Source organism: Callospermophilus lateralis, chromosome 14 (assembly GCF_048772815.1).
Source record: "Callospermophilus lateralis isolate mCalLat2 chromosome 14, mCalLat2.hap1, whole genome shotgun sequence".
NCBI classification, from domain to species: domain Eukaryota; kingdom Metazoa; phylum Chordata; class Mammalia; order Rodentia; family Sciuridae; genus Callospermophilus; species Callospermophilus lateralis.
Window position 1 is genome coordinate 58,981,855 of NC_135318.1, and position 14,923 is coordinate 58,996,777.

At 35.5% G+C, this 14,923-nt stretch overlaps 1 protein-coding gene across 2 annotated transcripts in view; it reads right to left on the reverse strand.

The window, feature by feature from the left end:
• Positions 1 to 14,923, reverse strand: part of Exoc6b (exocyst complex component 6B) — a 603,826-nt gene that overhangs the window by 306,470 nt on the left and 282,433 nt on the right. For both annotated transcript variants that reach the window (XM_076833080.1, XM_076833079.1), the window contains 2 exons: positions 1,030 to 1,113; positions 612 to 658 (listed from right to left, as the gene is read on the reverse strand). In XM_076833080.1, coding sequence (XP_076689195.1) covers positions 612 to 658; positions 1,030 to 1,113 — 131 coding nt within the window. The remainder of the gene's footprint in view (positions 1 to 611; positions 659 to 1,029; positions 1,114 to 14,923) is intronic.

The following is a 14,923-nucleotide window of genomic DNA, read 5'->3' on the forward strand; positions in this document are numbered from 1 at the left end:
ATGAACGAATCCAACTTATTTCCCTTTCTTTTAATGGCAGTTATTATTTTAAGATTAGAACAAGCTCCCTATGTGTACTTGGGATGTTTATATGGGACGTATAATTCCATATTACTATATGTACTACAGATGAAGGTGGCAAACTATAACCTGACCCAAACTATAACCTGCCTGTTTTAATGAAGATTGTTTTACTGGAACACAGTCATGCTCGATCATTTACGAATCGTCCACAGCTGCATTTGGACTAAGATAGAGCTGAAGAACAGTGACATTTCATGTGGCCTACTCAGCCTAAAATAATTTACTCTCCGGCCATTTTGGAATAAGTTTGCAAACTTTTGCCATATTACCAAGAATAGAGAACAAAACATCTATTATAGTAAGATTATAATTCAAAAAGTGTCCTCCAACAATATAATGTTGAAGCCAGCATGGTGTTCCTTTTAAATCACAAGAAAATAAAAAATAAATTTGTCTTCATGAGAATTTTAAAAAGAAAACACAAAGAATTTCCCAAGGAAAATCTGATTTATTTTTCCAAGTCTCACAAATCTATGCATTGAAAGTAGGTGAATTTAAATATATTTCTATAATAAATATATACTTACCCTACAATTTGATTAAAATACTTCCTATAGCCATCTAAAGTTTCATGCTGCAACAAAAAAAATAATTATTGTTTATTTTGTTCCATTAAGACAAAGTTAAAATCAGTTATTTAATATCTTGAAGTTCAGTTCCCTGAAGAATAAGGTAAATATAATAGCATCATGTACCTTACATAGTTAATAGTGAGAATAAAATGAGACAATACATATCTATATTTAGAACAATGTCCAACAGGCAGAAATCATTGAATGTTAATTGGTATTCTTACTGCAACCCACATCTACCAAAAATGATGTCAGAATTAAACACAAACACAACACACACACACACACACACACACACACACACACACACACAACTGAAAGATATCAGAAAAGAAAAGGGTAAATGTGTGAAAAATGAAAATAGTAATCCTACCATGTTAGATGGAGGCTGGAGCACTAAACGGGCCTGTTTTCGCCTCTGCTTTCGGTAGTAGTTCTCAAATGTTTCCCGGGCACCCTGTAAGATAAACAGAGAATATAAATTGTCACAGTTGGATTACTCTTGGACTCAAGGTTAAAAAAAAGAGGAGGTTCTAGGTCCAGAATTTGAGACAGCACAACATTTCTTAAAATGTGCTGTTTTAACAATGGTCATATCAGAAAATAAAAATAACTGTAACCATTTATTGAACTTTATTTGCAAACCCCATGAGGGTGAAAACTCAACCCCAAGCACACCAACTCTGGTTTCTGAGTCAATTACTACAAATTCACAAAAATGAAGGCAAACCCATCTTCCCATAGGTTTTAGTCACAGGTAAGAAAATTTCCATTAAAAACCTCACAAAACATGCCAGAAGAAAAGTGTCCAAAATAAAACCACCCTTCAAATGAATCAGAAGCACAAGATCAATGGAAAGTGGGGAAAAAGGCAGAAACTGAGAAGAGTAAATCCATCTTGGAAGAGGAGTGGGGGCAGCAACAACAGCAGGAGTAAGGGGCGGGGGATAAATCACTGAATATTTTTGATATTTAATTTACACTTTTCATTTATACTTACTAAACTTAAAATGAAAGGCGCTCAAAGAACAAAATCTGGCGATGAGCCCTACAGTCATGAGCTCTGTATTGGGTTGAAAAGTCTCCCCCCAAATTTATGTCCTTCCCAGCATCTTATAATATGACTCTATTTGGAGGTAGTGCCACTGCAGATGAAAATAGTCAAATTAAGGTGTGGCCATACCAGTGTAGGGTTTGCCTTAACACAATATGCCTGGTGTCCTTAGAAGAACAGAACAAAAGACACCAAGGGAGACACCCAGGGAGAACATTATGTGATGAGAAGCAGAGACTGGAACTATGTAGCTGCAAGCCAAAGAACACCAAAGATTGCTGGCCACCAGCAGAACCTAAGAAAGGATTCTACAGAGTCTGAGTGGGAGCATGGCCTTGTGGATGCTTTGAACTCTGGATTCCAAGTCTCTAAAATGGGGACAGAAAATATTTCTCTTGTTTTTTTTTTTTTTTTTTTTTTAAAGAGAGAGAGAGAGGTAGAGAGAGAGAATTTTAATATTTATTTTTTAGTTATCGGTGGGCACAACATCTTTGTTTGTATGTGGTGCTGAGGATTGAACCCGGGCCGCAAGCATGTCAGGCGAGCGCGCTACCGCTGAGCCACATCCCCAGCCCATTTCTCTTGTTTTAAGCCATCTAGTTCATGGTATTTTGTTATAGCAGCTCAAAGTTTTTAAAATGTCATGCCACCTTATGACTAAATTCTAATATTAATACAAGACTTTTCTAAATAAGTAGAAAGAGAAAGACAGCATGCCACAGTAGTAAAGAGCACTGACTTTGGAACCTGGTGATTACATTCAAATTGTGACTCTGCCCCTTACTAGCTGTAAATTGCTATAAATAGCTATACAATTTCCCTTCCACTATTTATTTAACTTTCACTTATACGCATGCTGTGGTTTTCTCATTTGTAGAGATGCCAATTTCACATAATTATTAGGAGCATTTAGAAGAGTTAGAAAGCTCTTAGAATAGTGTTTGATAAATACTAAGCATGTATGTAAGTACTTATCTTTTTAAAATATGAAATCAGTGATAAAAGTGGCAACCAGTGACCAACCCTGGCAATATACAATAAACTAGTTAAATTTCCATGCCTTCCTAAAAATCTCAAGAACTTTTTCAATATGACTTGTTTTATTACTAAATCGGTCCTAAACAGCTGGATTAACATACTACATCATGCAAACACAGTACTATAGCTCAGAGGTTGGTGAACATATTGTAAAGGGGAGGACAGTAAATATTTTAGGATGGTGGGCAAACTATTTCAATTTGGTACTGTTGTCATACAAAAGCAACCACAGATAATACATAAATGACTTGAGTGTGGCTAGGTTCCAATAAAACCCAATTTGTGGGGAGTGAAATTAGAACTTCATATAATTTTCACCTGTCATGAAACATTACTTTTCTTCTGATTTTAAAAATGTAAAAACCACAGACCAGATTTGGCCCATGGGTCATGGTTTGTTGGGCCCTGGCATAGCTTAAAAACAAAAGTCTTAAAATGCTAAAGTGATTATAACTGTATACACTTAAGTTTTTCTGCCTATAAAATGAAATCAAATATTAGGACAGCTATTTCAAGGCTTCCTTCATCCGTAAGTCAATGAGGAAGCACATGATTCTATTTAAGAAGAAACAAGTGGAAACTGTTATTTGGCGTGTTAAAGTTAGCCCCCACTTGTCACCATGTCACAGCATAGTGGTATTATTAAATGTCAATTACATTCCATACACACTGAAGGGCTTTTCATTTTAAGGTTAACAGCCGTAAAGGGCCTTTATTATTCTAGTATGACATTACATATTCAACATGCTTTGCAGCCAAGATACACTTACCTGAGAATTTAGGGAAAGTCTTCTAATTAGGCCATAATATATTAACTTGATTTTTTTTTGTTTTAAATGATTGAAAATATATTGGGTGAAATTCTATATAGAAATCAAATCATGAACCTCTACCTAATTCCAAACTGGATACAGTTTTGCTTTTCACATATTTCTTCAATAGAATAAAAACAAAAGAAAGGACCTATCTAGTAGGTCTGGCTCCCCCATTTACAAAAATGAATTGGATTTTCCTTAGTGGCTGCTGAATGAATTCACTTTTGATTATTCTATTCGTCTGCCAATTTTGTCAACTCAATGCTTAAAGGTGGAATTTGTGAAGATGTTTGACTAGTCCAACTGAGTAACCAACTGGTGAAGTACTTCTCTATTCACGAATAGGTCACTAGATGAACTACAGAGTACAGAGGTTTCACTTCAGCCCCAACCTCTCTCAATCACTAACATTAAAAAAACAAAAACAAACACAAGAACTCAAAAGCTGTTGAAGGCATAAGCAAATAGATTTTTTTTAAAAAAAGTAAATGAAAGGTTGTTCCTTTCCCATTTTATATCACTACTATAACACTGCTCTAAAGAGTTCATGATAACTAACACAAATAATATCACAGAAAACCTAGTCATTTAATATATCCTAAGTACTTACTATGTGATTGGCACTGAAAATGCGGTCTTCACTGAATTTATAGTGTACAGTGTAAGACTGGCAAGTAAACAAAATGAGCTTCAGAACCCTATGCATTTGGAATGGTACGGATGTGTGTGTGGAGGGGGGAAATATATTACTGGGGGCAGAGTGTCAGGAAAAAAAATGGTATTTATACTCCTAATTGAAGAATGAGTCAGAAGAGTAGACCAGGTAAAGCAAAAGGGAAAGAATGTTCCTAGTGGAGACAAAGAGATTCAAAGAAAAACAGGCATCACACATCTAGTGAATTTGAAAGAAGTTCTCCATGGCTGGAACTTCAGGGTGTAAGGTATAGGGATGGCAAGACACAAGGTTGAAGGGTTTTTTCAATTATCGGAACGTAAGTTCTAATGACAACAAAAGTTTTAGACATTTTGGAAGTTTTAATATAGAGAGTAGAAGGAAGAAAAGGAAAATTTGACTCTAAAGGATCAGTCACAAATGAGATATATTTAGGAGAGACATCCTGGTAATTGGCTATGGGTGGTATCAGGTGGGAAGGAGAGAAGGCTGGTGCAATCTTTCTAGCCTGGCTTGATGGTGTTATCATTTAATAAGAGAAGGAACACGAGGGAAGGAATGTACAATCTTTACTATTCACGGAATCTGTACTTGCAAACTTGCCTAAGTGCTAAAATTTATTTGTAACTCCAAAACAAATACTCATCATTCTTACATAGACATTCACATCCATGTGCAGAGTTTTGAAAAAATTAAATTGTTCAATGCACATGTTCCCAGTTAAGGTCAAATAAGGCAACAATCTGCCTTCTTGTTTCAGTTTTCATACTGTAAACAAGTATCATTTTCATGGTCTATGCAGTGCCACGTTTTTTGAATTTTTGTACTTTTCGTTGGTGATTTTGCTATTTAAAATTGACCCCAAATACAGCACTAAAATGTTGTCCAGCTCAGAAAGACTTTTGATGTGACTTACAGATAAAACATGTTAGCACGTCATTCAAGTATTAGTACAATGCTGGTGGCTGAGCTCAAGAGTAATAAATCAATATATTAAATAAGGTACTTTAAACAGAAAGATTTATAAATCAAGGTTATGCATGGACCAGCTAATGAATATGTGACAAGAAGCTCACATATCCCTTAAGAGCAATGGTTGAGTATTCACTAACTCAGTGTTCACGGTGACTTTATGGAACATAACTACCATGACTAAGGAAAGCTAACTATATTTGGGAAGATAGATAATTATAGCTTCTTTTGGAGGCATATTCAGTTACTGACTTCCAGTACCAAGTGTTTTACAGCAGGTAATATTTTTGTCTACATCTCAGGAGAATGGAATAGGCTAAAGATAATGAATGTTAGAATCTTTTTTTTTTTTTTTTAAAGAAAGAGTGAGAGAGAGGGAGAGAGAGAATTTTTTAATATTTATTTTTTAGTACTTGGCGGACACATCTTTGTACGTGGTGCTGAGGATCGAACCCGGGCCGCACGCACGCCAGGCAAGCGCACTACCACTTGAGCCACATCCCCAGCCCCAGAATGTTAGAATCTTAACAGAAAAACAGTAATCAAAGCCCTAGTAGAAAAAAGTACACTCTACGGAATGCCTATCCAATGTAAGTATAAAAAGACCCAGCAAAGACACTGACATCAAGGAAATGTATGGCTCTTTCTTGTTATGCAAATAAAACTTTGTCACATAGAGAAGTCTTTTCTACTGCTCATTAAAATTGAAAGTCTTGCCTGACAAGAAATAATTAAAATCAGAGGTGAAATCAATGAAATTGAAACAAAAGAAACAATTGAAAAAATTGACAAAACTAAAAAGTTGGTTCTTTGAAAAAATAAATAAGATTGACAGACCCTTAGCCATGCTAATGAAGAGAAGAAGAGAGAGAACCCAAATTACTAGCATACAGGATGAAAAAGGCAATATCACAACAGACACTACAGAAATACAGAAAACAATTAGAAATTATTTTGAAACCTTATACTCCAATAAAATAAAAGATAGTGAAGGCATCGATAAATTCCTTAAGTCATATGATCTACCCAGACTAGTCAGGAAGATACACACAACTTTAACAGACCAATATCAAGTGAAGAAATAGAAGAAGCCATCAAAAGATTACCAACCAAGAAAAGCCCAGACCAGATGGATATACAGCCGAGTTTTACAAGATCTTTAAAGAAGAACTAATACCAATACTCTCCAATCTATTTCAGGAAATAGAAAAAAAGGGAGTACTTCCAAATTCATTCTACAAAGCCAATATCACCCTGATTCCAAACTAGACAAAGACACCTCAAAGAAAGAAAACTTCAGACCAATATCTCCAATGACTATAGATGCAAAAATCCTCAATAAAATTCTGGCAAATCGGATACAAAAACATATCAAAAAGATCGTGCACCATGATCAAGTGGGATTCATCCCCGGGATGCAAGGTTGGTTCAACATACAGAAATCAATAAATGTAATTCATCACATCAATAGACTTAAAGATAAGAACCCCATGATCATCTCGATAGATGCAGAAAATGCATTTGACAAAATACAACACCCCTTTATGTTCAAAACACCAGAAAAACTAGGGATTACAGGAACTTAGCTCAACATTGTAAAAGCTATCTACGCTAAGCCTCAGGCCAGCATCATTCGAAACGGAGAAAAACTGAAGGCATTCCCTCTAAAATCTGGAACAAGACAGGATGCCCTCTCTCACCACTTCTATTCAACATAGTTCTTGAAACACTGGCCAGAGCAATTAGACAAATGAAAGAAATTAAAGGAATAACTATAGGAAAAGAAGAACTTAAACTAGCACTATCTACTGACGATATGATTCTATACCTAGAAGACCCAAAAAACTCCACCAAGAAATTTCTAGAACTAGTAAATGAATTCAGCAAATGGCAGGATATAAAATCAACACCAATAAATCAAAGGCATTCCTGTATATCAGTGACAAATCCTCTGAAAAGGAAATGAAGAAAACTACCCCATTCACAATATCCTAAAAAAAAAAAAATACTTGGGAATCAATTTAACAAAAGAGGTGAAAGATCTATACAATGAAAACTATAGAACCCTAAAGAGAGAAACCGAAGAAGACTTTAGAAGATGGAAAGATCTACCTTGCTCATGGATAGGCAGAATTAATATTATTAAAATGACCATTCTACCAAAAGCACTATACAGATCCAATGCAATTCTGATCAAAATACTAATAGCATTCCTCGCAGAAATAGAAAAAGCAATCATGAAATTCATCTGGAAAAATAAGAGACCCAGAATAGCTAAAGCAATTCTAAGCAGGAAGAGTGAAACAGGTGGTATTGCTATACCAGATCTTAAACTATATTACAGAGCAATAGTTGACAAAAACAGCATGGTACTGGCACCAAAACAGGCTGGTGGACCGATGGTACAGGATAGAGGACACAGAGACCAACCCACAAAATTACAACTACCTTATATTAGACAAAGGTGCTAAAAGCATGCACTGGAAAAAGGATAGCATCTTCAACAAATGGTGCTGGGAAAACTGGAAATCCATATGCAACAAAATGAAATTGAATCTCTATCTCTCAACATGCACAAAAGTTAACTCAAAATGGATCAAGAATCTAGGAATTAAACCAGAGACTCTGTGTCTAATAGAAGAAAAAGTAAGCTCTAATCTCCATCACATGCGGTTAGGCCCCAGCTTCCTTAATGAGACACCTACAGCACAAGAATTAAAACCAAGAATCAACAAATGGGATGAATTCAAACTAAAAAAATTTTTTCTCTGCAAGAAAAATAATATGTGAGGTGAATAGGGAGCCTACATCCTGGGAACAAATTTTTACCCCTCACACATCAGATAGAGCTCTAATCTCTAGGGTATACAAAGAACTCAAAAAGCTAAACACCAAAAAACAAATAACCCAATCAACAAATGGCCAAAGACCTGAACAGAAACTTCTCAGAAGAGGATATACAATCAATCAACAAATATACGAAAAAAAAATGCTTCAATTAATATTGTTGAGTAAGTGTATTAATAAATTTATGAAACTAATTTATACTCTAAAAAAAAAGAAAGTCTTGCCTGATATATCACCCCTTTTTCATCTTTTCATAGCACATATCTCAATTTGATATTATGTTGTCCATTTGTCTATTGTCTGTTTTCTCTCGTTGGGTTGCAAGTTCTATGAGAACAAGTTTCAGTTTATCTTCTTCACTTTTGAGTTCCCAGCCCATACAACAGAGCCAGACACATAACAGGCATTCAATATACATTTGTTATAGAATAAGTGATTAAAAGTATGAATAAATAATCTATATTTTCTTTTAAAAGTTTCTATTTTACATTTATACTTTATTTACTACTGCAACTATCATTTCCTTGTAATAAAATTAGGAATCTAGCCGGGCACGGTGGTGCACACCTGTAATCCCAGCTGCTGAGGAGACTAACAGCGAGTTCAAAGCCAGCCTCAGCAAAAAGTAAGGTGCTAAACAACTCAGTGAGACCCTATCTCTAAATAAAATACAAAACCTAAGACTGAGGATGTGGCTCAATGGTTGAGTGCCCTTGAGTTCAATCCCTGGTACCCCTATATCATCCTTGCTTTTCTATCTCCATTTTCTTTTAAAGTTTATTCCTGTCTCAGAGTGTTTTAGTCAGCTTTTTTTTGCTGCTGTGTCTAGAAGACCTAACAACAACAATGTGAAGAGGAAAAGTGTATTTGGGGACTCAGAGTTTCAGAGGTCTCAGTTCATATGCAGCCTACTTCATTCACAGGGCCTGAGGTAAGGCAGAACATTATGACAGAAGAATATGGCAGAGTAAAGCAGCTTAGGACATCACAACAGGAAGCAGAGAGAGAGCTTTGCTCAATAAGGACAAAATAAAAATCCAGAAGGCACACTCCCAGGAACCCAACTCTTTCAGCCACACCCTACCTGCCTACAATTACTACCCAGTTAATTCCCCTTCAGGGGATTAATGCACTGATTAGGTTAAGACTCTCCTAATCAAATCATTTCACTTTGAGCCTTCTTGCATGGTCTCACACATGAGCTTTTGGGAGACCCCTCACATCTAAATCACAATATAGAGGTTGTAATTTGTTCACATCAAACAATTTTCAAGCATTTGTTTTTTGGTTCCTATAGAAAATCATTTAGAGAATTATGTCACCTATGGATTTTGAGGATGATGTTCCTAGACCCTTTTTATTCAATAAGTTTTCTCAGATCTCATTTTGTTGTATATTGTTTTGTTTCCCCATTGTTGCTGTCTTTTTTTCAATTTTTTAATTTGTTCTAATTAATTACACATGATAGTAGAATGCATTTGACATATTATACATAAATGTATAATATTTATATATATAAATGTACAACTTCTCATTCCTCTGGCTGAACATGGTGTAATCACTCCAGTAGTGTGATCATACATGTATACATAGGGTAATAATGTCTGTCTCATTTTACCATCCTTCCCATCCCCACAGCCCTACCTCTCCCTTCACTCCCCTCTACACAAACCAAAATTCCTTCATTCCTCCCTATCCACCCCACTGTGTAACATCCATTCAAAACAAAGCATTCAGCTTTCTGTTTGGGGGGATTGTCTAATTTCACCTAGTATGATATTCTCTAGTTTAATCCATTTATCTGCAATGCCATAATTTCATTCTTCTTCAAGGCTAAGTAACATTCCATCACGTATATGTACATATTTTTTTATCCATTCATCTGTTGAAGTGCACCTAGGTTGGTTCCATAGTTTGACTATTGTGAATTGAGCTGCTATAAACATTGATGTGGCTGTGTCACCATAGAAGGCTGATTTTAGGTCCTTTGGGTAAAAACCGAGGAGTAGGATAGCTGGGTAAAATGGTGCTTCCGTTCCAAGTTTTCTGAGGTTATCTCCATACTACTTTCCATAGTAGTTGCATCAATTTTCAGTCCCACCAGCAACGTATGAATGCACCTTTTCCTCCACATTCTCACAAACAATTATTATTATTATTTTTTGTTGTCTTATAATCTCTTTTTTTAATACTGGGATTTTTTAACCATTTTTTAAATTAATATATGACAGCAAAATGCATTATAATTCATATTACACATATAGAGCACAATTTTTCTTATCTATGGTTGTATATGCAAACACTTATTATTGCTTGTATTCTTGATAATTGTCATTCTGACTAGAGTGAGATGATATCTTACAGTAGTTTTTATTTGCAGTTCTCTAATTGCTAGAGATGATGAGCATATTTTCATATGTTTGCTGATCAATTGTGTTTCTTCTTCTGTAAAGTGTCTGTTCAGTTCCCTAGCCCATTTATTGACTGGGCTATTTGTTTTTTGGTTTTTTGTTGATGTTGTTTTTCTTTTTGTTTTGGTATTAAGTTTTTTTGAGTTCTTTATATATCCTGGTGATAAGTGCTCTTTCTGAGGTACATGCGGTAAAAAGTTTTTCCCATTCTGTAGGGTCTCTCATCACATTATTGATTGTTTCCTTTGCTGAGAAGAAGCTTTTTAGTTTAAATCCATCCCATTTATTGATTTTTGATTTTACTTCTTGTGCTTTAGGAGTCTTGTTAAGGAAGTCAGGGCCTAAGCCAACATGATGAAGATTTGGGCCTACTTTTTCTTCTATCAGGGTTTCTGTTCTAGTGTCTAAGTCTTTGATCCACTTTGAGTTTATTTTTGCACACAGTGAGAGACAGAGGCTTAATTTTATTTTGCTACATATGGATTTCCAGTTTTCCCAGCACCATTTGTTGAATAGGCTATCTTTTATCCAATGTATGTTTTTGGCACCTTTGTCTAGTATGAGATACCCATATTTATGTGGGTTTGTGTCTGTGTCCTCTATTTTGTACCATTGGTCTACATGTCTATTTTGGTACCAATACCATGCCATTTTTGTTACTACTGCTCTGTAGTATAGTTTAAGGTCTGGTATTGTGATGGTTCCTGCTTCACTCTTCTTGCTGAGTATTGCTTTGGCTATTCTGGGTCTCTTAGTTTTCCAAATGAATTTCATGATTGCATTTTCTAGTTCTATGAAGAATGTGGCCATTTTGACTATATTAATTCTGCCTATCCAAGACCCATGGCTCTATTTTGAACAAGGCCAAAGTACTGCTCTTTTTGGACCAGTACTATCCTCCAGGGTCACTTTGTGGTTTTTCTTTAGCCCAGTTTACCATTAAGATGGCTCTAGATCTAATGTTCTTATGGAATCAGCAACTCAGAGCAAATTGATATGCCCCAGTCCAAGGTTGTATCTAAAGGAATCCAAAAACTAATTCTACTGTCTCATAAGTGATTTTCCTAATAAGTTCATATGAAATATAGCCATTCTCCTCCCACATAGTTCCCAGTGTTTATTAATCTGAACTTTTTAAAGTGAATGGAAACCAAGGTAATACAGAACCTTCCTATCTGTATATTTAAATGGCACTATAGCTGGCCCTAAGTATTTGTGAAGGATGAGCTCCAGAAACCCCCATGTATACCCAAATCTATGGATGCCCAAGTCCCTTATAGAAAATAGCGTAGCACAGTATCTGCATATAACTTACACATAGCTTCCTGTATACTTTGAATAATCTCTAGATTACTTATAATACTGAAAACCATGTAAATGTAAATGTTACATAAATAGTTGTTAAATAGTTGTTTAGAGAATAATTACAAAAGAAGTCTGTACATGGCCAGTACAGAAGCAATTTTTCCCCAAATATTTTCTATCTGGGTTGGTTGAATCCATGATGCAGAACCCATGGATAGACAGGGTTTACTTTTTTTTTTTTTTTTTAAGTATTCTCCAGCATCAGATGAACTATCCTGCCACCAAAAACACCTCTTTCCCCTTGATCCCACACTTTGGCAGCCTTAAAAAGGAAAATCCATGCACCAAAAGGGTTACCAACTGTTGTGATCTGAATGTGTCCCCAAAACTCCATATGTGGAAATCACCAATATGAGAGCTTAAACAGGTGAAGCCTTTATAAATAATTAAGTCATTAGAGCAGAGCCCTCAGGGATGGGATTAAGGCCAAGGCCCTTATATAAGGGTTTGAGGAAGTAGGTTTGCCTATGCCATCTCTTCTGCAAACAACACAGCATTTATCCCTCTGGAGAATGCAGCAACAGGCCCGTGTTGAAAGCAGAAAGCAGCCTTCACCAGTCACAAAACCTGCTGGCACCTTGATCTTATGCTTCCCAGCCTCCAGAACTATGAGAAAAAATTTCTAGTACTTGTAAGTTATCCTTCCTGCGGTATTTTGTTATAGCAGTACAAATGAGTTAAGATCCTAACTAATACATTCCCCCATTCAGGAATGCATTTTCAAGCCAGAGGGCATACAGTGAGAAGGAGATAAGTGCCTTTTGACTTTAAAGAAGCAAAACATAGACTGGTCAACCATTAGATCTCTTGATCCATTCAAATGGTACAATAATTAAGAGAAAATTTTATTCATATTAGGACAAAATATTAATAAGCAGCCTTAATTGTCAAAAGTGTTGCATGTTTTTGGATTTTTATGCATTTAAAATATTCTGGTAAAAGTTAAGAGAAAGAAGAAGACAAGCAAAGTTTTGTTTAACAATTTCTATGTTATATGTGTATATCCTGTCTGAAATTTAACCTAAATACTAAAGTTTGTATTATTATAAAGATACCCCCATAATAAATTTCTTGTCATTCAGTTAGAGGACCTAAATGATTGCAGCAATACTGTATTTTTATTTAATACCAAAATGAGAGAAAGAAAAATTTCCAAGCTCTGTTAACCTCTTCTTCAGTTTATCAGGCACTTCATTTACTAAATTCCTATTTTATTTAAATAGTATTATACCACATGTTATGATAAATTAGGAAGTGAGTATTCATAATCAAGTTCACTACAAGCTGTTGCTGTTTCCCTAATCGTTAACCTTAACACTGAGTTTTAACAGGAAATAACTTCCGGAAATACTTGTCTTCTGAATTTTTTTTGGAGCTGCATTTCCATAATGTTTATTTCTTTCAAAATAATTATTAATTACAAAAGTAAAATATCTGACTTTTAGAAAAAGTAAACACAATTTGGGCAGAGAGAAAATAAAAGCCATTCATAATCCCTTCATTTGGAGATAATTACTATTTACTTTTTGGTGTACTCTCATAGATTTCTTTCCCTCTTCAAAATAGATATTTCAAACACACACACACACACACACACACACACACACACACACAAATAGGGTCATGTTGCATATACTCTTTTCATTAAACTTTGCATGGAAAATCTATTTTTCAACATCATAATTTGGTATGACTCATTTTTACTCCACAACATTGTTCTGATTCCCTTCATCAAACACATACTGTATTCCTTTGCCATATAAATGCCAAACCAGGTGGTTGCAATGGTACACTCCTGCTATCCAGTGATGCAGGAGTCTGAGGCAAGAGAATTTCCAAGTTCAACATCAGCCTCAGTAACTTAGAAAGACCCTGTCTAAAATAAATAGAAACAATGGCTGGAGTGTAGCTCACTGGTACAGTGTCCCTGGGTTAAATCCCAAGTACCACCAAAAGAAACCCCAACAACAACAACAGCAACAAAAATCTTACAAATATCATTACCATTGAATAAATATTTATAAATAAAAATAAAAACAACTCTGAATCATTCTCTATACCAAGGCACTTATCTGGATATAAAAATATGAAACATGAACAATATCACCACCCAGTATGAGAAAATGAGTAAGGTTTTGTGTTTTTGTCCATAAAAGTGGTAAAACAAAGCTTAAGGTAAATTTTGCAGCTATAGGTTACAAATGTGAACCATTAATCAATTAAGTCAGGATTGTACAATCCTAGTGCTGGAGGTGGGAGGAGAGGGAATGCCAGATCAAAGACCTTTCCATGAATTTCCTTTTCTTCATAAAGGTGACAATGTACATTATATATAGTTGGCCTCCATATCTATGGGTTCAACCAACTGTGCATTGAAAATATGGCAAAAACACACAAATTGCCTCTAAACTGAATGTGTACAGACTATTTTCCTTGTCATTATTCCCTAAACACCACAGTATAACAACTATGTATATAGATTTGCATCATATTAATATAAATAATCTAGAAATTTAAAGTATCCAGGATGATGCACATAGATTACATGCAAATATCATGCCATTTTATACAAGGGACTAAAGTATCCAGAGATTCTGTTCTCCACAGAGGGTCCTGGAACCCAAACCCCCACAAAACATAAGGGCCTAGAGTAAACCAGCTCTTCTTCTAGTGGACTTTCTTGGCAGGTTTTGGTAGAAGATCTATGGAAAAGCAGGCTGAATTCTTCTTACCAATCACTTAACAGAAAATAACCCCAGACCAAGAAGCAACTAAGGACACATGGACAAAGAACAAGGGAGGGGAACAGAAGAAGAGAAATACACACAATTGTTCTTCCGGCTTTGCCTACAGGAAGCAATATTTCCATTTGGTCCTGAGCAAAGCCTGTAATTTCATCACCCTAACTGCAGCTGGAACTCCCTTTTAACTATCACAGTATCCAAGTGAAGACAGGTTTATTCAGAGGTTGAAAAAAAAAAACTGAAAGGGCTATTTTAATTTGCTTCCATGTGTAAAGGGGAGCACTTTTCATAGGGCCCCATAATGATGTTCAGCGGGATATTACACTTCACCATATGGCTAATTTGCAC